This window comes from Panthera onca, chromosome D3, assembly GCF_046562875.1.
Source record: "Panthera onca isolate mPanOnc1 chromosome D3, mPanOnc1 haplotype 2, whole genome shotgun sequence".
Classification (NCBI taxonomy): Eukaryota; Metazoa; Chordata; class Mammalia; order Carnivora; family Felidae; genus Panthera; species Panthera onca.
The window spans coordinates 53647207-53673837 of record NC_138350.1 but is presented as its reverse complement, the minus strand read 5'-3'; the positions used below and the strand labels follow the sequence as shown (position 1 = coordinate 53673837).

The window sequence follows — 26631 nt, the reverse complement described above, 5'->3', positions numbered from 1 at the left end:
TAGTTCAAAATAGATTAAAGAGTACAGTTATTTTTGTTTCATCTCTCTGTGTTACATTGAAGATACAGACTTAATGGCTTTGAATGCCCGAGTTTGAGTTTGGGGATAGGTGGGTTGGCAAGTTGGTTGCTTGCTTGTTCGGTGGTGTCATCTGGAATGTGAAATAGGTATAAACAGCACCTATCCAAGGGTTGCTACGAAAATTAGATGAGATGATGTATGCTATCAATGCACTCTGCCATGGTAAATAATTTATAACCTTAACTCATTTTCTTCTCTTTTTCCCCCCTAATGCTGTTGTAAGATGATTCTGAAAATGAAACCACTTCTTGCCAAAATTTTCCAAAGTTAATTAATCCCAGAAGCATTTATATATTCTAATCTTTTTACCTCCTGGAACTTGAAACTCTGTATCTGACATCGTTTCAAACTCATGGGAATTCGAGGAACTAGGATCACAGCACCTAAGAACCTGAGCTGATTTCTTCTATACCCCGACCTTTAGGACCGATTGTTTCCTTCTCTTTCTATGCTGAAAGTACACCATTAGAATTCTATTTTGATTGATGTGGGGAAGGAGGTAAATTTCCATAACATATTGAAACACTGATTTCACTCTGTACTTATTGAACACCAATAGAATGTAGGCAATATACGTCGTGATCTTTGACCTTAAGCAAATTACAGTTAAATTGAAGAATATCAATTAATTTCAAGACACGTTTTGGGGTGTGCCTTCTATGTGCCTTCTTTGCTAGACACTGAGAGTCCAAAGGTGGAAGATATAATCTGTTTCGTCAAATAGCTTGCAATCTCAGAGGAGGAAGACACAGTATATTGTGAAAATATAAATGATGGCAAGGAGAAGGGCACTTAGCACAGCCTGTGAATGTAAGGTCCGTTTTCTTAAAAGGTTAGCTCATAACCAAAATCTTGAAAGGCGAAGGGATATCAACAAAAGATGGGCAGGAGGGTATAGAAAGAGGAAATGGCTGGAACAAAGATATGTGAGAATAAAATGGAATAGTGCAGGGATACAGGGGAAATGGCAACTGATTTTATATTATTAGGGAATAGAATGTAATACAAGGAATATCAGAAATGAAATAAAGATGTAGATATAGACAATACTAGGGAATAACTAGTTGTATGGTTGTGTGTTACCAGGTATAGATAATAAACCTTATGGCTGGGCAGTGGAGAAACCTACTTAGGCCTGAATTCCATTGTAAAATAGATGGGACTTGAAACAAGCTTCCAGGAATAAGTAACTCAGTATAAATAGAGAAAGAGGGACATTGTGTGAGAAGAAGAGGGGGAAACACCTTAAAGCAGAGGAAGTATAAAGGACTTGGAAAACAGATTCCACGTTTATGGAATAGACATTGTTTCATTTTCTTCTTTTTTCTTTAACAAGGCATTTATCTTATCCTTACTAAATGCCAGACATTGTCCTCTGTGTTTTGTGAATTTTAATTCATTTAATTCTTAAAGAACCCTAGGAGGTGTTATCACAGTGTTCCCATTTTACAGAAGAGGCAACTGAAGTACATAGAGGTTACGTATTTTGCCCAGGGTCACAGAACTAGTAGGAGAGACAGGATTTAACCCCAGCAATTTAGCTACAGATTACCTGCTTTTAATGACCATACTGTGGCAATTTTCTATACGTCTGTTACTGAAATTAGATTGTCTCAGAGGAAGACAGTGAAAGACAAGAGGTGAAGTAATATCTTAAACAAGGTCACAAATAACAGTCTGACTAATTTAGGTTTGGTATTCAGGGAATGCATTGAACATTCAGTAAATAATTATTGACCATTCACTTATCAAACCAAGTGCTAAAATTTTGGCATGCTCTTCTCATATTTCTGCTCATTGTATTAGCCTAGCTTAAGTTATCAGCTACCACTGGGAATTGCACTTAAACCATAAAAAGCATAAAAATAATGTTTATTTTGATGAAAAACATGAAATGCAGATAAACCCAAAAGAATCCCCCTAAAAGATATTTACATTAAAAAAATCACACCTACGTACATTATAGTTACCATCTGAAAGCTAAAGATAATGAAAATTAAAATTAAGATAAAATGTAAAAGCATCCAGACAAAACAAAATAAAAAATTACCTCTAACATCTCATCAGAAACTATGGAGACCAGAAGACATAGAAGAATCTCTTTAAGGTGCTCCTGGGTGGCTTAATCAGTTAAGCATCTGACTCTTGATTTCAGCTCAGGTCACAATCTCACAGTTTGTGAGATCAAGCCCTGTGTCGGGCTCTGCACTGATAGCACAGAGCCTATTTGGGACTCTCTCTCCCTCTTTCTGTCCCTGCCTTGCTTGCGTGCATGCATTCTCTCTCTCTCTCTCAAAATAAATAAACTTAAAATACATATATACGTGTGTGTGTGTGTGTGTGTGTGTGTGTGTGTGTGTGCGTATATATATATATCTTTAAATTGCTGGAGAAAAATGAACTCAGAATTCTCTATCCAGCAAAGAATATCAAATCTATAGACTATACAATCATACTAAAGTTATAGTAAATATAAATGGACTAAAACTCCCAACTAAAAAACAGTCGCATTAGATAAACATACAAGACTCAAATTTACCTGTATAAATGATACACTTTAAATATGAAGAAACTGACAGGTTAAAAGTATAAGGATAGAAAAAGACACGCCATGCAACACCAAGCATTATACAGTTGGTGAGATTATATTAATATCAGACAAATTAAACTTAACAACTAGAACTATAACCAAGGTTCACAAGGGTCATTTCAAAGAATCAGTTTATCAAGCACATAAATGATTCTAAATGTGTATGGATCTAATAAAAATTTCTAAATACATATAGCAAATACTGAACAAAGTTACAGTAGAAATAAAAAGATGCATAATTATAATTTGAGATTTTCGTATTCCTCTCTGTCAGGAATTAATAAAACATGCAGACATAAAATCAATAAAAACATGGAAGAATTGAATAGACCCTATTGACATTTATAGAACATTCCATTCAACAATAACTGAATATAGTATTTTAAAATACATATGGAACATTTCCAAATATAGACCATATCCTGGGGCATAAAACAAGTCTCAATAAATTTCAAAGAATCAAAGTACTGGAGAATATGTTGTCTTACCACAATGAAATTATTAGAAATCAATAATTAAAAGATATTTGAAAATTTTCCCAAATATTTGGAAATTAATCCACACACTTCTAACCATGTAGGTCAAGAAAGGAATTATAAGAGAAATTAGAAAGAACTTTAAACAGAATTAAAGAAGTTCATGCAGAATTAACCCCCTGTGATGGAAGTGACAATTTGAGGGACATGAAACTGAATAGTTTCCTTCAGTATAATTAGAGGGGTTCTATGGGTGGATCATAGGACTAAGGTAGAAAAGAGTACAAAACACCATCAACGAAGTGATGAGGGCCATGTCTCTGGTGAGCACCTAACTTAGTCTAGCATTTAGCATATAGAACCTAGGATAGCACCTAGGAACCTCCTAATAAAAGATATGGAATAAATAAATAAATGAAGTTCTTCTTAACTGTTAAGGTAACCTAATATTATTCATTTCGTATGTTGACTTGGCTGCCAGATGATTGAATTGAGTGTGTTAAAGAGCTTCCCCCACTAGACTCTATAGTTCTATTCCATATTTCTCTCAAAATGGTTTCCATTAACTCTATTCACAACCTTTCACTCTTTAATTCTTTGTCACATATGATACTGGTTTTCTCACTCTTTCACCTCTCAGAATATCCAGGAGAATCTCTCTGATAATACCTGTAAGTGCCTGTGGGTAACACTGGTAACGCTGAAACACCTATCTTTCTTCCATTTAAAGATAAACAAAGATAAACATATCTAAGATATGGAAACACATTAATTTCACACATATATCAATATGGTGTAAATTTAGGAGGTTATTAAAGCATTTGTCAATATTAAATTCCATGAATTAAATTACCTTTTCTCTTTATTCTGCTCAATAACATGTTAAAACCAAAATGTAGTCCTTTTTATTTTGAAATAAAGTAAGCATATTTATGATTGGATTTATTAGAAAGATATAAATTTCTATGTATTCTGATTTTTCCCTTGGACTTAAACAAAATAATACCCAGCATTTTTTTAAATTCACATTATATAGACAATACATTTTTCAAGTGGAGGAGCCATGTCAGTGGTGTGGGGGAGAGGAGTTTTTCAAAGACAGAACTTTAAGTTTGAAAATTAGTGACTAATGGAGCATATCCAGTAGGTATTTTTCATACAACTTAGCATCATCATTATATAATGATGCTGCTTTGATGTGAGATTAATACAGACACATGATTTTTCATCCAAGAGTATCAATATTATAGAACAATGAGCAGAGCAGTTATAACAAGAGGAAAACATTAGGATGAGATTTTAAAATATAAAAGAGATAAGATTTGCAGTAGCATTATTCACAAATGGTGCCAAGTCTATCATAGATGAAGAGAAAATTATGAAGATGTAGAAAGTGTCTTAGTAAACCTTAATGTGGGAACAGGATACTACAGAGTTAAGATTAAAAAAAAAAACTCTCAGTATTTTTTTAATTTTATATAAAGTGTACACAAAGTGAGAACTAAAGTACGCCGTGCCGCATCTCCTATCTCAATCCAACACAGTGAAATAAATTTTACCTTTGAATATTCATTCTTGTATGGATCTGCATATATTATCATAAGGGGAAAATAATCTTGCATGTTGACCAAACCTTGAATTGAAAACTCTTCACATTCATTTCTTCTGCATCATATCCCTCAGTTGGGATATATATATACATCCTAAGTAATTTTGATGACTTTTCTAAAAGAACTAGATTCTATGCAAATATAGGAAGTAAATTTACCTTATATTTACAAAGCAGATTTCTTCATGCATATCTGATTTATGAATTACAACAATCCTTTATGATAGGACAGGAGCACCTATTACCCTATTTAGGGGGGTTGGTAACTGAGCTGTAGAGAAGCTGAGGGACATGTCCAAAGATTCATGACCGGCAAGTAATGAATCTTTGAACTAATACCTTGTCTATGATTTCGACTTCCGGTTCCATCTTAACTAAAAATCAACTTAAGATCTCTTCAAAGTGAGCCTTTGTTTGAGTCAGTCTCCTGGAAAGAAGGAAAGTCACAGACCCACACAAGTAAAGTCAATCTGGGACAGTAAAGTCATGAGGAAATATTACAGGGCACTGTAATTATATTATGGAATGTATAAACCTCTGTGAGCTTACTGAATATGAACCTGCTTCAGTCATTGCCACCAGGCCCTGACTTTGTCAGATGTCTATCATTTTATAGTACACACTTGATTCTGTATCACACATTTGGAGATAGCTTCTTTACTAAAACAAAGCTGCTTCATGGAAGTCCCTCTGTTTTTGTCATTACCTGATATAATTATGATATTTCAACACAGCTCCAGTAAATGTGTTGATAGACATATCATAGATTATAAATGCATCTATTGAAATGCTAACCATGGTTGCAAAGCAGATTATCTTATTTAAAGACACTGGTTTTAAAATTTAGACATTTAATTTAATTATCTTTTCCCAGAAGTATATAAGGAAATCAGAAACCTAGTGTGAATAACATTATCTTCACAGAAATGAAAACTTGCAAGAGCATTTTTTGCCACAAACTCAATAATTTTAGTATAATCACTAACTATGTTTTTGTTTTACAGAACCAGTATGATTTGGAAAAAGAATAAAATTGCTTTTAAAGTACAAAAATAATTATGAACCACTTGAAACGTAATGTCTGTGTTTTATTTCTCATCAGAATTCATTAGTGTGTAACATCAATAATTTAGCCCATCATTTGCCAACACTGACTTGGCTCAGTAGTTCAATCATGTAACCCTGTAAACTCACTTTCCATTAAAATGAATGTTGCTGACAAAGGATAACTAAAGAGATACTTCATTTATTAACTAAAGAGGTACTTCATTTATCAACATTTTTAAATTAGGAGTTTGGGGCCACAGAAGCTTAGCTGGATGATTTATTTGAAGGATCTTTATATTAGACCTAAAGACTTGTTCCAAATCATACGATGCTACCCACAAAGATAATCGCATTTCATTTGTGTAACATGTGACTCAGGGCTCTCTCTTCAGAGGCAGGCATAGCCACCTGCAGAGAATCAAATGACCTACCAGAATGAAAACTTGACTGCTTAGTATAAAATTATGAAATGTGCAGCATTCTCCTATATCCCGATTTACTCCATTGGGCATATTTCTTACCAAACCTATAATATGACATCCAATATTCTAATATCCTAATGCTGTTAAAATTGATTTGAGGATTAAGTCAATAGGCTGGAATTAGTTAATAATGAGCGTAAGACTCCCCAATATCCACAAATTGGACTCCAGTACGTTTAAATTTCTCATCACTTGCCATGACACACACCTCCCCAAATATAAATGCCTCTAGATGTTGCCAACACTGTTTTGAATTAGAGTTTCATTTTCCAGAGTTGATCCCACATCCTGCTGATAGGTTAACATCACACCATTTGGGACGCAAAAAGCAAACAAACAGATAAATAAATAAAAACATCTGCAGTGCAGTGAGCAAAGCATGAAATAAAAATTCCTTATATATGTCAAAATATTCCTGCCCTAGGCCTTCGAACATATAATTTCTAGCAAATATGGCAAGACTGCACGATGAGATCTTTCCTTGCTTCTTCTGTAATAAATTAAATGCATGTTTCTGATTAAAACCTTGTGATAGAAGTTGGAGGATATCTGCTTTTAGCCTTTAGAGTTGCCAGCTGGCATCTTTCCCTGTTTTGGATCAAAAAGTTCTCAGCCAGCTGATTCACTCAAAAGGCAAAATCCAGGGGTGAAGTTGGATTATAAAATGTTATCTTTACTGTATCAAAGTACTTCTTCCTCTTATTTCATCTCTTCTCTCCCCGTTTAGCTTTCCTTTCTTCTTTAGAAATATTTATTCTGACAGATCCGAAATAACAATGATCCTACAGAAAACCTTCCTCATGCCCTCTTTATTTTTACCTCATAAAAGTTAAGCTAGGGGGAAAAAAACTCTTCCAAACATTATGAGTAAAGAGTTGGTCATCACACAGTACTGTGTTAGTAATATTCTACAGTCTGTTTGTGAAAAAGTAGAGGCAGCAGCACTGTATCAATGCAGCTAGTTTCTGAGGGTAGCTAGGGAGCTCTAGCATCATTGCCTTAGCTGATGTTTCTGTGGCATTTTATATTTTCAACGTGTTTATTTTAATTTGACTATCGCAAATAACCCTGGTTTTTTATTTTGCCCATTTTATTATGGCATTTTATTATTTTATTTTGCCCATTATTTTATTTTGCCCATTTTATTATGCCCATTTTACAGATAAATAAGCTTTCAAAGAGCTTACATAAACATCCCTGTGAACACCATGCATGTGGTAGAACCACATTTAGATCCCGTATTTCCTGATTCCCAGTCCATACTGTGAAAATGAAACCCACTGCTTCAGGGTGCCCGTGTTCTGGCTGAGAGAGAGAGATGCATCCACATCCTGTGAATCTGTTGTGGAAGACAATGAAAGTCAAGCAAAGGAGCAAACTAGATGCAGCTAATAGTGGACGGTCATGGTAAGAGAGTTATAGTACACAGGTGGCATCTTAAAAAACTAACTCATCCAGACTAGATTTTCAGTGACAATATTTGAGAAACAGAGCTGAGAAGCTACTGTTAAAAAAAAATGCAGGTCTACAATTATAAGATCCTGAACAGCGAAGGAAATAAGAAGGGGGAAATGATGGCCATTTCAGAGGCATAAACACACTGACCTATTAAAGAATGGTCTCAGGTGAAATAGAGGAAAACAAGAACAGCCGCTATTGCTCTAAACTTAGAAGTTAAGGATAACCAAAATAATAAGAAAAAGAAAGGAGAGTTGGTAGGACCCTAACCTCTAGTGAAGTGAAGGGTCCTGTGTAGTTTATACATAACCTAATAAGAAAGTGGGACCCATATCGATATATCCTCTTAGCAATCGAAATACTGACTAGCACGTAGATGACCAAGAGGAGCTATAACAACACCTTTCGTGGTCAGATTGTAAAGCCATAAAGCCAGGCATACTTATAATTCTGAGGAAATTATGAATAAAAAATAATCGGAGGGAAAATGGCAAGTACCTTAGCAAATTTCCAGGTTCAGCTGGAGAGAAGCATATCATACATCAAAGCAGAAACAAGTGAAGACCAGGAATTAGAAAAGTTAAGAATATACTATATAACAAAAGCCACGAGAAAAAGGTTGTGAGATGGTGATCATCAGCTGCAATTATAGCCAAGACCTTATGTATCTTTGAGGTTTATTTTTTCCACTGTAGAGTGCATAATTGCCTGCAAATATGATGTGCTTTTTACTTAGACATTTGAAAATTTAGGCTGGAATGGTACTGATTCACAGCCTCTTCAAGAGCATCCCAAGTGTATTTTGAAACCGCCCCCCATACACAGAGGATGAGAGAGTTTGTGCATTTGGTTTGGTATCTTATTGACTTATTGTGGAAAATATTCCACAGTCGTGGCATCTGTTAAGCTAAATGGCTCTTTATATTATATGATATGACATATTATCCAGACTTCAGTCATTATAACATGAAACAGTTTTTGCTGTATTTCTGAGTTTTGTATAACATTCACATAATTGATTCCATATTTGCCAAAAAAAATCACCAGAATGGATTTAAACTTATCATGCACACATGTAAATATCATGCATGAAAAGAAATATATAGCTGGCCAGTATCTGAGCTTTTAAAGTCCTCTTCCACACATCTGGCTTTATTAAATAGAAACTATTTGTGATTATTCCTTGATCTTTCTCATTTAAAAATGTTTGTAGAAATTTTAAAAACAGGAAAGTTGAAGAATTTATCTAAGTTGCTTTTCAAGCAAAATAAAAGGGAGAAATTTGTAAATTAGTATCAGATATACACAAATAAATATACATTAGAAGAGAAAGTAGACCATCTAATAAATGAAGAAAGAGTCCATGGCTAGCAAAATGGATAAAAGAAAGATACTCAGGGAAAAATGGTAATATAAGTCTTTTGTTAGAAAAGAGAATAGAGTATCACCTGTTACTGAATACCTTGAAGTAATGAAAACTTCTACAAATTATTTCTGACCAAAAGACAACATGGAATACTAAGAAAATATGAGCAGAAACGACAGCAAATTCAAATGACAGAAATTATAACAGCTAAGTGAAATGGATAATGAATTTACCAAATTATAAACAGACAAGTTGTTTCTAAAAATCCTGAAAATGCTGAGACATAGCAAAAATCTGTAGGGGGTGGAGAGAGAGAGGGAGAAATTTTTCATTAACTTAATAAATATTAAATATCGGTGCATTATACCTATAAAGATGAAGAAGATTCAGTGTCTGCTCTTATGAAAAATCTAGTCTATGGTAAAAACCCAGGCAGGAGACATTGTCAATGTCGTGTGATAAATGCAAAGATGGTAGAAGACAGAGGTGAGAAGGCTTTTCCGACAAAAGACAAAGAAAGGACTAAACCTATACCTGAAAGAACCTCGCATATTACTGGAATTACTTACACTATGTGCATATGAATCACATAGAATTCAGTTGAACTAGAGCTACGGGTGAGTGTAGAGATAAGCAGTAGCCAAATCTTGCCAGTAGTTCTGTGCCATGAAAAGATCTTGGACTTGATCCTGAAGGTATTGGGTGGGCGGAAGGGAAAGGGGATTGATAAGTGTAAGGAGAGAGAAATGATAACATTTGAGTTTTAGAAAGATTTCTTAGGTTGGTATATGGAAAGTAGAAGGTAAGTGGGTAGTGAAGGGGGAAGGTGGAGTAGAGGTTTCATGACTGGAAGTGAGACTTACGAGGACAGTCCTGCAATAGTTCAGTTCAGATAGCTAGTAGCCTCAAATGAGGTAATGTCATTGGAGATAGAGAAGATACTTGAGAGATAATACAAGACAGCAAAGAATAGCACTTTAACTGGATGTCTCACTTGATTTCTAGCATAGTTATCTTTTTACCTCTCTATGATTCTTGGTTTGGGAATTCAGCAAAATGCCATCCTCCACCTTTCCTTCTTTTCTTCTTTCTTTTTTTGTAGAACAAATATTCTTTGATATGTCTCTTTCCCTTCTGGGCATCATCTGATACTGCTTCCTGTTCCTTTGAAGTCATGTCCATCACTGTCTCCCTCTCTCTGATGCCGTCAAGTCTTATATAAAGAGTATGAACATCCTTCCTGTTTCCATAAGTTCAGAGATTGTTTTTTCATACCTCTTTCATGGCACTTGTTTTATTACAACTTAACATTCTGTAATTTCCTTCACCAGACAGATTGGGACCCTGAAAACAATGCCATATTCAGCTTTATATTCCCAGCAGTGCCAAATACAATGTAGATTCATCTTGTTTTGATATATATGTCAAATATATACATATGGCATTTATTTGATATATACTTACAACATGTATATATAATATATACCTGTCTTCTTCAAAAGTCTTTAAAATCCTTGTGGGCAGGGCTATGGTTTACTCAGCGTCATACCCTGTAGCATGTTTAGGGAGCATACATTTTAATAGATTCTGTATAAATGTTTAATGAAGAAAATGGGCAGCTTCATCAAAGGATTATTTGAGATAGTATCCAGGAAATAATCTGATACTGAATTAATTAATCAGCAAATCAGGGCAGTGTTAAGAACAACATGATACAATGTTTTCATACTTGAAGAAATCTTTTTATTTTTATTTTTTTTTACAAGATATACCCTGGAGGCAGTGGATATTTTAAGGCAGGTAGAGTACAATTTATTTTTAAAATAATATTTGGAAGATCTCTTGTGTATTAATTTTCTTAATACCAGTCTACCCTTACGACTAGAAGAAAATCAAGAAAGTGTATAAAACCAAATTGTATAGAACCAATTGTATAAAACCAAAGCGATGAGATATGTAAAAGGAAGGTTATGAATTAAGATTTCTAGAAATTTTAATGTTAAAAAACTTACTGATTTGCATTTATGAGTTCACTATTTACAAGTAAATATACCAAAAAGTTCAATCAAAATAAGGAAGTCCATTGGAAAAGGAACTTCAAGGGTGCAAAAATTAACAATGAAAAATTATGTTACTAGATTATTTTACAAGAAAGGAGAAGGAAAAATATCTAGGTATGTATGAGCTATGAAGAACTCCTTAATTCTTTTTTTATTAAATGTACCATTTCTAAAAGGGCATTCAGGTCATGATTTTTAAGTTGGACGAGGTGAGCAATTATTGTTTTGAGTAACAAAGATAAGTTCAGTAATGTGATAAACCTCTATCCTATATTATTATTAAATAAGATAGGTTACAGTTTGCCAGTGACAAGGCACACATCGACTGTATTTGTAAGACAAATGGCCCAAGATATTGATAAAATCTGTAGACATGAGATATTTTTTCTTTCTATAAGAAATATGATTTACTGCCTAAAGATATCAAGCCTGTAGTTTTGAGCTAAAGCCCATTACCACTGTGGCTTTACCAGCTAAGCCAATTGATAGGTACAGAAAATATTGAATGTGATTAGTTAAACTGTTAGGATATGGTCCCATGATTCCTGCAGATTATCCCACAAGGCAGAATAATTTCAGTAAGATTATATACCAACAAATTGCCTTCAGACATAGGTTTACATAAGTGTTAACGAAATAGAAAAGAATGAATCTATGACTAGATTGTAGAACAATTGCTATTGGCCATATTAATAAATCTAGTTTCACAGACTATTTTTTTCTTCTGATAAAACAAATAAAGCTGTAGTTCTTAGAAGCATAACTGTCCCACAATAGAACCAACAAAAATCTATAAAAGAAAAAGAATGTGCTTGTTTTACAAAGGTGCTACAGCAAAAATAAGCATTAAAAACAACAAAATACAGTAAATCATTTTATTAAGGGCTGCTTTTAGGTACATTAGTTGTATATCTTTCAAAACTGAGAAACCATTATATTCTGGCAACAATTCAGAAAATGATACTTTCAGATGCTTGCCATAGAGCAAAGCATTTTTATTCCCATAATAGATAATTCTAATATATTTAATAAGTCTTGTTTGTCTCAAATGACACTGTGCCAGCTAACTTTAAAACTTAAATTATTTTAAATAATATTTCAAAAGTGAGTTTTATTATATTTATAAATAATCTCTGAAGAAATTGAGTTGAAACCAATAAATGTATTTATTAATAGTTGCTAATACATATAAAATCCAATTAATTTTAAGAACTCCAAACATGGAACCTCCTCAAGTCTATTTTCAATTTACAAGATACTCTTCATGCAACTTTGAAGTTTTATTTAAAGATTTGATAGTACTGAGTACATTTTCTAGTTCTTTTACTTGTACAAAAACTTAAATGTCACCAAATTCACAAATTATGCAGACAGTATGTACCTAAAGTCTTTAACTATTTTCCTATATGTTTTGCAGCAAATTTTAAATTTCTGCTTACTTAATTAAATATGCTACATATTTATTTTATTAAAATCAACTCAATTTTGTGCAAAATGGCACCAGTTATCTTTCTTAGTGCGTATTAAACCTATGAAATATTCCTTAATTAGGAAGACTTTCATATTTTCTTCAAATATCTTACACCATATAACAATTGTTTTTCAATTTCATTGCAATGGTTCCACCATCTATTTTTAATAAACTAATGAATACTGACTGGTCTTATTCATCATATTCTAGCTACATTTTAGTTATCTTCTCATTTTGATTTTTATTTACCAAGGAATCAAGTCACAAAATCATTAAGCTGAATTATATTTTCATGTTTATCAATGATTATCTGATATTTCATCAACTCTGATGTTTTCTTTACTTCATAGATAAAAATAGACTTATCTTGCCCTTCCCAAGAAAACAGTTTTCTAAGACAAAAGTTTTAAATAAGTTAAATAAATTATTTTCAGCTGTGAGTTTCAGGTAAATTAAAGTACTTTTCATTTTCCTCAACCTCTTTTGATAACAAATAATGTCTCTCATATATTTTCATCATAATATCAACAATAACTTAGAAATTCACAATGATTTTAAACACACATTTCTCCTTTCCAGTTTTCTGAACTTAAAAAGAGGAAAAATTAGCCTAAGAGATAGTACCAAATTTCTCTGAGCAGAGACCATATTTTATTAGAAAAACATCTTCATAAAGAGCCAAAATGTCCATCAACTGATGAATGGATAAAGAAATTGTGGTTATATACACAATGGAATACTATGTGGCAATGAGAAAGAATGAAATATGGCCTTTTGTAGCAACATGGATGGAATGGGAGAGTGTTATGCTAAGTGAAATAAGTCATACAGAGAAAGACAGATACCATATGTTTTCACTCCTAAGTGGATCCTGAGAAACTTAACAGAAGAACATGGGGGAGGGAAAGGGAGGGAAAAAAAAAAAAAATGTTAGAGAGGGAGGGAGCCAAAACATAAGAGACTCTTAAAAACTGAGAACAAACTGAGGGTTGATGGGGGGTGGGAGGGAAGGGAGGGTGGGTGAGGGGTATTGAGGAGGGCACCTGTTGGGATGAGCACTGGGTGTTGTATGGAAACCAATTTGACAATAAATTTCATATTTAAAAAAAAACCTTCATAGACAACTTGAGGTAGAATGTGCAAGAAGGGAAAGCAATAAGCAAACTCTCATAATTTCTCACTTGCAGGGAATAGTAGAGAATTCCTCAAGGGCAGAGTGAGAACAATATGATGGAAGGCCAGAGTTCAGGTTGGCAGAAATAATTAAGGTATACTTTGGGAACAGAGATGTTTAGTGAGTATTGTGTATTGTAATGATGTGATCCACCACCACTCATCTTCTCTAAACCCCAGGTAATTTCTGCTACCATGCATAAAAACTTCAGTTTGGTTTTTATTGTGGAAATTAAGGAAATGAGTACGGTGAAATGACCCCCAAATAGAATCAATTCAGTACATTATAGCTAGAGGAGGTAATGGGGACATAAGCACACCAGGAATTCATAGTTTTAAGAAAGGCATAGGACTTTTCACAAATTAATTAAACCAATGTATGTGCCAAAATTTCTATGAACTCCTGGGGACAAGGAAGCATTTTGTAGGGGGCTGAGAATAAGAAAATTATCTTAATTGAATGTAAAATCATGTATAAATCCACAAAGGCACAAGAACATCATGATAAGTAATTCAGAAAGAAAGGAAGGATGTTAGATGAGATTGAGTTCATGTTTGAAATTAAAGAGAATTGAGGATCATTTAGATAATGGAGAGTCTAGAGTCTAGTAAGGTGATGAGACTTGAGCTCAGGAAGACCCCTGGGCTAACAAGAATATTTTAGAACTCATAAGGATATTGCTGGTAACTGAAATTATGGGGAAAGTATTCAACTATAGCAAAGGAACAGGTATCAACTATACAAGTCTAAAACTCTGTGTTGACCATAAATATGCCTAAGTATTATAGATTAATTTTTCTTCTTAATGTTCCTCCATTGAAGTAGCATATCTTCAGAATTTTCCTGGAATTACTAATAGCAAATTTTTCTAAGATTTAACCTTATCCATTAAATTGGTCACATTTCTAAACTCTACTAGCCAAGATTGTAAGGGGGTACCACAATGGAGTCACATGCATTCACATCACCCAGTTTCTTGGTAACAGTTTCAATTGTAACTGTTGGAAACCAGAAGAAATTATCAGAAGTACATGAAATCAAAAGATACTTCTACTTACAGGCAGAATTAACTTACAGGAGTCATATTTACCCTTTTGCCTAAAACAGCCAAATACCAAACAAAAAATATATGGAACAACAGTTTTCAAGGTATTTGACAAATCAAGCAATGAAAAGGATAGGGATCCAGAAAGACATGAACCACAAAAGGCAAAGCCTACAATTGTCTCAGCTTATTACCTTGAGAGAGTTTGTATTTCATAGTACAAGCTGGGGGTGGGGAGGAAGTAAATAGAGGCAGACTTCTGTAGACTCCAACAGTTGAGTGGATGGAGCTCAGAGTTCAAGGAGATAAAAGAAGCTGTAGTACACAGGACAGAGTATCCTGCAGAGAACTCTGGAAATTTGCAGAAGACTCCCTTTTGAATAACTAGCTGAGCAATATATGCTTATAAGAAAACTGCCTTAGGCCAAGAAAAATTACTCCAAATATTAGTGGCAATAGTATCTAGTTCTCACACAAGACATGTTCCTACAAGACAGAATGAAAAACTTTATAACTTATGGAGAGCTGGGTAGAGTACTCAGAAAAGTCTTATCTCAATAGGGAATTAATTAGCTCTAGATCAACACAGACCTGGCTCTACCTAACATATCTTGAAAATGAGACTCAAAAGGATCAGATTGGTTTCCAAGTAATTTAACTGTAACTAGAACAAATCTCAAGACTATTTATAGGAATACAAAAATATCGATCACCAAAGAAGGTAAAATTCACAATGTAGGACATCCAATAAAATATCACAAGTCATGCAAAACAGAAAAATACAATGAGATAACTAATCAATTGAAATTGACATGGAACTGCCACAGAGGTTAGAATTAGCAGATAAGTACATTAAGCAATTATTATAACTATGTTCCATATGTTAATAAATTATGTAGCGGCATCAAAGGACACAAATCAGACATCTAAAGACAAAAACTACAATGCCTGAGATGAAAAATGCGTAGGATAAGATTCATGGCAGATGTGAAACTGCATTAAGAAAAGTGAATGAGGGGCGCCTGGATGGCTCAGTCGATTAAGCGGCCGACTTCGGCTCAGGTCATGATCTTGCGGTCCGTGAATTCGAGCCCCGCATCGGACTCTGTGCTGACAGCTCAGAGCCTGGAGCCTGTTTCAGATTCTGTGTCTCCCTCTCTCTGACCTTCCCCCGTTCATGCTCTGTCTCTCTCTGTCTCAAAAATAAATAAACGTTAAAAAAAATTTAAAAAAAAAAAAAGTGAATGAGAATTCATAGGAATAGAAACCATCCAAAATGAGAGACAGAGAAAAAGAATTTTTTGGGGCGCGAGTGTCCGACTTCAGCTCGGGTCACGATCTCACAGTCTGTGAGTTCGAGCCCCGCGTCGGGCTCTGTGCTGACAGCTCAGAGCCTGGGGCCTGTTTCAGATTCTGTGTCTCCCTCTCTCTCTGACCCTCCCCCGTTCATGCTCTGTCTCTGTCTCAAAAATAAATAAACGTTAAAAAAATTAAAAAAAAAAAAGAAAAAGAATTTTTTTAAATGAAGAGTTTCAGTAAGCTATGAGATGTCTTCAAGCAGCCTCATATACGTCACATGTGAGTCCCTGAAGAAGAGAAGAAAGAGAACAAAAAAAATATTCAAAGAAATGATGGCCGTTTTTTTCCCAAATATAATGCAAACTGCAAACAAAAAAGTAAAAGACCACAACTTCAGGAAACAGGAACCTACATCAACACATATCAAAATCAAATTGCACAAAACCAGTGATAAAGAGAAAATCTTAAAATCCACCAGACATTGATAAAACGTGTTACATACAAAGGAACAAAACTAAGGTTGACAGCAGATTCAAATCAAAAGACAGTGGAGTAAATATTTAAAGCAATGTGGCCGGGGGGAGCCAATCTAGAATCTTATACACAGTTATGTCTTTCAAAAGAGTCCAAAGTGAAGACTGTTTCCGACATACAGAAGTTGACTTACACTATAAGAGATGTTAAAGGAAGTTTGTTAGGCAGAGGAAAAGTGATAGCAGTTGGAAATAGGGAGCTACTCAAAGGGACACTTACAGAAATGGTAACTACCTGAGAAAATATATGAGATTTTTTTTCTTATTTTTAAAACATTTGTAAGTGACAAGTGACTCTTTAAGCAAACAATGTATAGCAATACGATGCATAGTTTATAAATATCTATCAGTAGAATGTATGACCATATTATCGTGAAAACCAAAAAAGAAGAAATATATTATTATATGACTTTATACTATATATGAAGTAACATCACTTGAAGACATTTTCAGCATTGTCTTAGAAGTTCCAACCAATGTAATAATGCAACAAAAAGAAAAAAAAATGATACAGATTAGAAAAGAAGTAAAATGGTCTTCATTGGCAGACATTATCAACTGTATAGAAAAATCCAATGAAATCAACAAAAAAGCTAATAAGTAAACTTAGTAAGTTTGCATAATACAACACTAGTATACAACTATTTCTACATACTAGCTATTATTGGATATCAAAGTTAAGAAAACATTGCCTGTACAATATCATAAAATTATTAAATAACTTCAGTGCAAAACCTATATACTGAAAACTACCAAACATTGCTTAGAGAAATTAAGGAAGTCCTGAATAAGGAAAGGGATGTACCTTATTTTGGGATCAGAAGTCTCAACATTGTTAAGATGTCATTTTTGACAAGTGTCAGTTTTGACAAATTGATCGAAAGATTCAACACAATACAAATCATTTTAAAACAATTAGCAAAAATATTTTAAAATCCACAAGAAAATGCAAAGGACATAGAATAGCTAAAGCAACTTTGTAAAGAAAGACTACAGTTGAAGGATTTATAATACCTGAGTAATCAAAGTAGTACGGCATTGGATCAAGATATACCAATAAATCAATGGAACTGAACAAGGACTATAGAAATAGACCCACATTTATTGACAACTGTTTTTGTTTGTTTAAAGTTTATTTATTTATAATTTGAGGAGAGAGCACATGAGCAAGGGAGGGACAGAGAGAGAGAGAGAGAAAGAGAGAGAGAGAGAGAGAGGGAGAATCCCAAGCAGGCTCTGTGCTGTTAGCGCAGAGCCCAAATGCAAGACTGGATCTCATGAACCCTGAGATCATGACCTGAGCTGAAACCAAGAGTTGGATGCTTAACTGATTGAGCCACCCAGGCACCCCAACTAACAACTGTTTTCTTACAAAGTTACTAAGACGATTCAACATAGTCTTTTCAACATAGGCATATGCAAATAAATGAAATTTGACTCTTACCTTGGACCATATGCAGACATTAATGCAAATGTATCATAAATCTAAACATAGAACCTAAAACCACAAAACTTCTAGAAGAAAGCAGAGGAGAAAAATCTTCATGAAATTTGAATAGGCAACTATTTTTCGAGCACAACACCAAAAAGTACAAGGAAAAAAAAATAGATTGGACTTCATCAAAATGTAAAACTTCTGCTCTTCTAAGGACACTATTAAGAAAATCAAAATGCCAGCCACCTACAGGAAGAAAATATTTGTCAAGTAATATGTTTAACAAATTGTACCCAAAATATGCATTGAAAAAAATCTCTAAACTCTATATCAGATAAATAAATACCGCAACAAAAAGTGGACAAAATATTTAAATGGGCAATTCACCTAAAAAGATATGCAAATAGAAAATAAGTGGATGAAAAGGTGCTCAACACCATTAGTCAATCATTCATGAAAAACAAGTTAAAACCACAATAAGATAGCACCACACCTATTAGAATGGCTAATGTTTTTAAATTGATCATGTTATGTGTTGACAGGGGTGGTGAGAAAGTGGAATTCTCATAAACCGTTGGTAGAAGGTAAAATGGTACAACCACTTTAGAAAATATTTTGGCAATCTCTTAAGGAAGTAACATGTGACTACCATATGATCTGACTGTTACACTCCTAGGTATTTACCCAGACCTGCCAATTCCTGGTCGTGGCTACCTTATTATTATGATACTGGTTGTATATAGCTCTGTAAAGACCTTCTTACTTCTGTCTCCCCTAGGCTACACTCAAAGAAGAATAGCATTTTTCTTATGTTACCTCCATCTGGATATTTCAACTATTTACTCCCTTTAAGAGGATGACAGCCTAGAGGGCATCAGACTTCTCATCTCCTCACTTTGTCTTTTTGCCTTGGCCTAGGACACAGGCTTTCCATGTACTCTTCACCTCTAAGGACTTACTCTAAACAGTATTCTCCTCCTTTTCCTTCCCCTGGAGACATTATAATAAACAAGTAAAGAAAAACACTAACAATCAAAAGACCAAGATCCAAAAGTACTATGCCTGTTATATTTGATAGTAACAATGATCACTCAATTCAGCAAGTATATACTGCCTATAAAAGATCAAGCAGTGGGTCAGGTTCTAAGATGTAAAGATGAATAGATACTATTTATGCCCTCAAAGAGCATGTAATCCATAAATAATTTAAGGATTCATATATAGAATTTTTTTCTAGAAAAGAGCAAATTGATAGATTATTCAAACAGAAAATCAATAAGGAAACATTAGATTAAAAATACACATTAGATTGGGGCACCTGGGTGGCTGAGTGGGTTAAGCATCCAACTCTTGATTTCAGCTCAGGTCGCAGTCTCATGGTTCGTGAGTTCAAGCCCCACGTCAGGCTCTGCATTCTCAGTGCAGAGCTTGCTTGGGATTCTCATTCTCTCTCTCTCTCCTCACTGCCCCATCTCCACTCACCTATGCTCGTGCTTGCTCTCTCTCTCTCTCAAAATAACTAAATAAAACATTAAAAAAATAATAGAATACACATTAGAAGGGTGACTGAGTGGCTCATGTTAAGTGTCCAACTCTTGATTTTGCCTCAGGTCATGATCTCACAGTCATGAGATCAAGCCCTGTGTCAGGCTCCATGCCCAGTGCAGAGTCTGCTTAAGATTCTCTCTCCCTCTCCCTTTGCCCCTCCCCTGCTCATGGGAAATGGGAGAGGTTGGTAAAAGGGCACAAATTTTCAGGTATAAGATGAATAATAAGGTCTGGGGACTTAGAGTAAAACAGTGACTATATTTGATAATATTGTACTTGCATACAATTTGCATCTGTATTCAAATATATACCCCAAACAGAGTAAATTTGTGAGATAATGGATGTGCTAATTAACTCCATTGTGGGAATCCTTTCACTATATATCTATATATATGTATAGATATATAGATATATGTAAAGTCATTACATTGTACACTTTAAATATACATCTTACAGTGTTGTCAATTAAACCTCAATAAACCTGAAAAAAATGTGAATTGGGCATCTATTGTATTTTCTATATAAATGCATTCTCCATTCACAGTCTTGATATTTTAGTCCTAATATTTTGAATTAATATTTTTCAAATATATTTTCCTTCTGAGTATTCATTGGAAAGCAGTCAGGGTGAAGAGAACGGTGTACATAAAAAGATTTTTATTTTAGGCTTGCTAAAATAATAGGGAATTCCAAATTCACAAGAAGAATGGTTTTGTTTCATTTTTAGGGCTAATTCTAGAGATTATAACTAATTTAGAGGCAAACCTAACCACCTGCAAGGTTAGCACATCATCGGTGTCATGTTAACTCTCCTCAAAAGGATTATTTGAGAGACTCAAGGAGTAAGTTGCTCAGAGCACAGGAGGATCACTGGATAGGTTATCTGAGATTTCTAACAGTGTCAACAAGGTGGTACACAATATTCTAAGATCTTTATTGATACTTATTCTAATCACCAAGTCTAACACAAAGAAAGGTAGTTCATAATGACACAGAATGAAGCTACTTTTATGTGCAAGAGATGGTTTTCCTAAAGCTTTTTAAATAAAACAAGAGAAAGATAATTTAATCTTGGTCTGTGTAAAATAGTCAAGAACTAAGAGAATACTTAAAGCCCATTTAAAATTGAACCCAAGTAAATTAATATCTAGGAAAACTAAGCTTTTTTTGCTCTTGACATCCCAAATTGCATAATGTCAAGTCAAAAAATGTAGAGTATACACACACACACACACACACACATCAAAGCTACAGGTCCTGCTACACAGACATCCAAGTTTGTAAGAATTCTAGAATGCATGGTCCTTCATAATTAGGGCATTTTCTAGCAAATATTCTATTGATTAAGCCTGTGGAATCTTATGCCGCATGGTCTCCAAATCATGTTTTTACTAAAGCAGAAGTTCATACTGAGCTGAAATACATTGGTTTAAAAATTATTGAAATTCAGGGCACCTGGGGGCTCAGTCGGTTAAGCGTCCAACTCTTGATTTAGGCTCAGGTTATGATCGCACTGTTCTTGAGTTCAAGTCCTGCATCCACATCAAGGTCTGTGCTGACAGTGGGGGGCCTGCTTGGATTCTCTGTCCCCCTCTCTCTCTGCCCTTCCCTGCTCACTCTCTCTGTCTCTCTCAAAAATAAGTAAACATTTAAAAAACAGAATTAAAAAAATTGTTGAAATTCAAATACAATATGTAAGAAAATATAAATATTCTTGTGAAGCAAAATTAAAATGCAGTGCTAAATTGGTTCATATAAGTCTGTTTTCCAAGTCAAATTTTATCTAGTCAGCAACCTAAAATTAATTAGAATAATTGACAAAGTTTCAAACTTTGGGACTATGTTCATATTCACAAATTGTATACATCAGAAAACTCATGAGATTTTTAAGTAACATGACTGTTACCACTTTATATATTATGAGCAAACCATTTACCAATCACTGTGAGGTCTAAGTATATAAAACACTGCTAACAGCATTGGAATCATCTTTAGAGCCCTCAGCATACACTTGGAAGCACATATGGCAATGTCAAGTCTCTTTCATTTGTGTAGATTAGATTTTAGAACAATCAAAACAAATTCAGAGTCAAGAATGATGAGTGAAATGATCAATTGTACTGCTCAAGACCACAGTAATATGGATCCAATTTACCCTTTAGTTTTATCATCCAGTACCCCCAGGAACACTTGTTTATTTGATGGTCCCTAAGAAGATCCCATGTTTTTCTCCTGGCTCATCTTTGAAAGTAGAGTTAGCAAGACATCTCCTTCATGAGAATTCACTGAATTCACAACCAGAAGTGGCATTTCCCTCCTTTTGAAAACCACAGCTTATCTGTGACCATATCACATTCTGTGTTGTGATAAACTGTTATTCCCACAGTCCTTGAGGCCACACTGTATTTTGCACTCCAATTTAAGGGGTGGGGGGGACATGGGGGTGAAGGGGGTGCTAATGTGCTACTTTTCCAGTTCTGACCACAATATCTGCCATTGTACCAAAGGGGGGAGCTTAAACATAACAAATGAAAATAAGTGTTTGTCAAGTGAATAAATGAAAGAGAAAGGTAATTTATACTGTCCATGCAAGGATTGAAATCTAAGCACCAGGTCTCATTTTAACTTATTTATTTTCTTCACACCAATACAATTTTTCTGCAACACATCCTTTGGGATCTTAATAGGCTACTACCAGGTAAAAGATCAAGTGGACGATGAATTTTTGAAATACTGGATATTAAAACACTGAGTCAGTTTTCTTTTTTTTTTTTTAATTTCAGAATATCTGAGACTAATATGCTACTGTGCTTTATAACTCTTGAAAGAGTGGGGTTGAATATTCAGTAGTTACCAAATTTTTTTAAGTTTCCTTATTTATTTTGAGAGAGGGAAAGACTGACAGAGACAGAGAGCACATGGGGGAGGGGCAGAGAGAGAGGAAGAGAGAGAGAATACCAAGCAGGGTCTGCACTGTCAGCACAGAACCCAATGCAGGGCTCAAACTCACCAACCATGAAATCATGACTTGAACGGAAGTCAGAAGCTTAACCAACTGAGCCACCTAGGTGCCCCAGTGGTTACCAAATTTTGACCATAGAACATTTTGTTCTTCCGCAGAAGAAACACTGTCCTCTGAGAAGGAAAGCAAATGTAGGATTAAATGCTAATTAAATTAGCAATAAATATGGAACAGAAAAAAAAATGAAGTAGAATTCAATTTTATTTACAGGAATAAACTGAGAAGAGGCTACTTCTCATGTTGAATTCTAGGTAGAAAAGCTTTTGTTTCCTTAAATGAAAAGCAGAGCCATTATTAGCCAGATTTTTTCCCCCAAGAATCTAGCAAGATCACAGAGCTTGATCATTCTTTCAGTGGGGGATTCACATGGAATTTTTTTTTTTTTTACTAATGACTAGAATAGGACTCTTAAAATATTTTTCTCCCTTAGAATATGTTGGTTTAGAATTAGTCATCCTCTTTTTAAACTATTACAACATTAAATGCAAAATTAAAGCATCGCTTTCTCTTTATCATTTGCCACGTTACCAAAGATGTGACTATTCTCCTGTTTAATATGAATCACATTACCCCACATTTTCTGAAAGGCAGCCTGGTTATCCACCTAAACCTTCACGGTAACTTTTCCTGGTCTCCTCTATCCCAGCCTGAAGGCCTGTACCTGCTTTTAGTCTCTCTGAATTTCTAACTTACTTTTTTGGAAATCTGATAATATTTGAAATACCAGTTAAAATCTAGCAATATAATGTTTCTTATGAATGCTCCCCCGCCAAAAATCTAATAACATTGCATAAAAAAAAGACAAAGTAACAATTTTCTTTCTTCAAAACCACTCAGCTGTGCAATCTTTAGTTCTTTTAGACCTTCAGAAGGTATGATCAGTATGCATAGGGAAAGTCATGTCTCTTACTTAACTTTGCAAGAGTGCACTACAGAGCACTAATAGCTGCATTGCCTTGTTAATAAACTTCAGTCAAAATGCTTTGGGAGATAATTTGATTAAAAAAAAGAATAAAAAACACCGAAGCCGAAATATTGCTTTTATAAGCTGCAAGATCAATTCACCATGTGCTTTTTTAATCAACTGAAATATATACATTTAAACAGAAAACACAGATGACTTAGCATTCTCCCATATCATGCCAGTGAGCGTGACTAGTTCCTTGTAATTTTTTTTTCTAATACTCTCTTGTGCTCTGACTTACGGGGGGAAAAAACTTCCCATGAAAAATGTGTGCTACTTTTCCACTTTTGGCCTTGCATGTGCTTCCTCTCTGCCTTAATTACAATATAAATCAACTGCAAAAAAAGATTTACAGTGATTACACCTCACTTAGAGAGCTGTGAAGATTGATCTGGATGTGGTATGTTTGTCAACCTCTGTGCCTAGTTCTCATCTTAGTGAGTTCCAGAGTGAATCCCAGGACAACATAATATTCAAAAAGAAGTAAAGGTGGGAGGGGAAAGTTCTGGTATGTCACTCTGGTCTTTGTGTTCTCACCGAATATGCCAACGACTTACTCTCAGAAAACTCCAGGGCAAAAGACTTCAAACAATTGTGAACTTTAAACCCATTTACTACCTTAGCAGAAAATATCACCATAGCTACCGAACTGATCCCTGAATATCCCCCCATTTTCTGTCTGTGTACCCAACTGGGTGAAACCAAAATTGTGACAGAAATCTTCCTGTTTTGAATGGATTAATGCTTATCACCACCAATGAGGACCTATATTCAGGTCACTAGTTTCTTGGAGCGAAATTAATCAGCCCTTGCCTTTAGGAAGGGTGTCTTTTTTCCAAGGTAAATTCATTCATTAATGTGATCACACCAAGCAAAACAAAAACATACAATTAGGAAACAAAGCTGACACAATATAATGTGTCCTTTAAATCTTCCTAATTGCTCACAAGTTTTGGAATATGATGAATTTTGGTTAAGTCCTGTAACTTGGCCTAACTTTCTCTACCTCTACGACATGCGTCCTGCCCACCTCATTGCTGTTCAGGCTCTGGTCTAAAGGATCAAACAGATGAGATACCCTGCCTCTTAGATTTATTCGTGTTGAATTTCTTTGAAAGCCAACTTGACTGCTTCATTTAAAAAGTGACCTCAGTGATTTCTTTTTGATGAAATGCAATAAAGCCTCTAATAAATTATTAGGACAGCTATTTGCTAATTTGCCAGTATATCCCTTTTAAAAATGTTCTTATCCTTCCAAACAACACTCCTGAAAAATCATGTTTTCCTGTCCAGTTGTTCCCTATTTTTACTGTTTTCCTACAGTGACAGTGCTCCTACTGAATAACCAAGTGTCAAAGATTTTCACGCTCAGCTCAGAAAGGAATGTAATCATACTTTAAAAATAAAGTATATTCTCAAATCTAGAAATTAGCTAGTAATTGAAATTATCATCACAGTATTTTAACTGATGACCATTGAACTCTTTTCTGGCAAACGGCTCATAGAGCATTAATTGCATGTCACATTACAGATCTGCAGAGTTAAGTTCTGTCTTGTCCTTGGGACTGTGAGTTCTAAAGCAACTTTAGAAGTGTCTTTAGGGTACAAAAGAAATCATTAAACTGCAAAAGTTCTGTTTGGTCTGAGAGGTATGCACCTCATTTTCCTTTCTTTATCATTCACTGTTACCATCTACCACTTTTGATGCTGCTAAGAAGGTCCACCACTTTCTATTTCTACCCACAGCACCCAAGTATCTGTCTAAGAACTCTTCAGAAAACCATTGTCTGCATGAAGCAGATTCAAAAGGTTTTAGAAAGGAAAGTTTATTCTGATTTCTTTCTGATCAAGGTTTGAATGGGGATAATCCGAATTTCTTTATAATCCTATATACATTTTAATGGATTGTTAAAAATAGTTCATAGGAACTATTACTAATGTACAAATAGGATCCTATTTTTCAGGATCTTTGTCTCTGGTATCTATCAGCAAATAATATTACTAGATACAATATCTGCATTATGAAGTTTGCAAGACACAAAAGAAAAAAAGTTGATAAAAATTAATGAAAGGTAACTTTGAAAATACGACCAAATGCAAAATTTTATACAAACACTCACACAATATAAATCTTATTCTTTCAAAATTTATTAGCTCAAAATTGGCCCTATTCTTAATAGTTCATACAGGGGTTGGTTTGACATTGGTTTTGATCTTCATCATGGAAAATTTTTTACTTGTCTAACCAATACTGAAATCAGAATATGAAAAAAAAAAACCTTTATCATCTTAAGCAAATAGGCTCTTTGAGCACCTTAGAAACATTCCTACCTATCAAAAATGTAATTATATGCTAATTTAAGATTAACAGAATGCAAACTGGCGTTTTATTATGCAAATCACGTATCAATTGTAATTAGCTATTTACTAAAGCAAGATTTAGCTTAGTTAGATTTATCATGCAAAATTAAGATTCAGGGTCACCTGGGTGGCTCAGTCAGTTAAGTGTCCTATTCTTGATTTTGGCTCATGGTTTGTGGGATCAAGCCCCCAGTCGGTCTCCGTGCTGACAGCATGAATTCTGCTTGGGATTTTCTCTCTCTCTCTCTCTCTCTCTCTCTCTCTCTCTCTCTTTCTGCCCCTTCCCTGCACATGCGCTCACTCTCTCTCCCTCCCTCTCTCTCTCTCAAAATAAATAAATAAACTTTTAAAAAAATAAGATGTAGATTCATTATTTCTCCATTATTTGGCCATCTACTGAATTTTAATACAATATCTCTTTCTGTACACAGACCCACACATCTCAGGTATACAAGATCTAAAGTTTGATTACTGGCAAATGTCTGAAGTAGGAAGCATGCATAGCAAATACAACCACCATGATCTTATTTGCATCTCAATTCATGCAAGTTATCGGTGCTGGTTACAAAAGGAAATCATGTATGAATTTTTCCTGTGTGCTGTCTTTCAC

General features: G+C 34.5%; 1 protein-coding gene across 2 annotated transcripts in view; it reads left to right on the top strand.

Annotated features, from left to right (window-relative positions):
- Positions 1-26631, top strand: part of CCDC178 (coiled-coil domain containing 178) — a 434788-nt gene that overhangs the window by 405900 nt on the left and 2257 nt on the right. Inside the window, exon 21 of one of the 2 annotated variants that reach the window (XM_060613563.3) lies at positions 26453-26631. This exon is cut by the window's right edge and continues 77 nt beyond it. The exons of the other annotated variant lie outside the window; for it this stretch is intronic. Coding sequence (XP_060469546.3) covers positions 26453-26482 — 30 coding nt within the window. The 3' untranslated portion in view covers positions 26483-26631. The remainder of the gene's footprint in view (positions 1-26452) is intronic. 2 annotated transcript variants of the gene reach the window in all.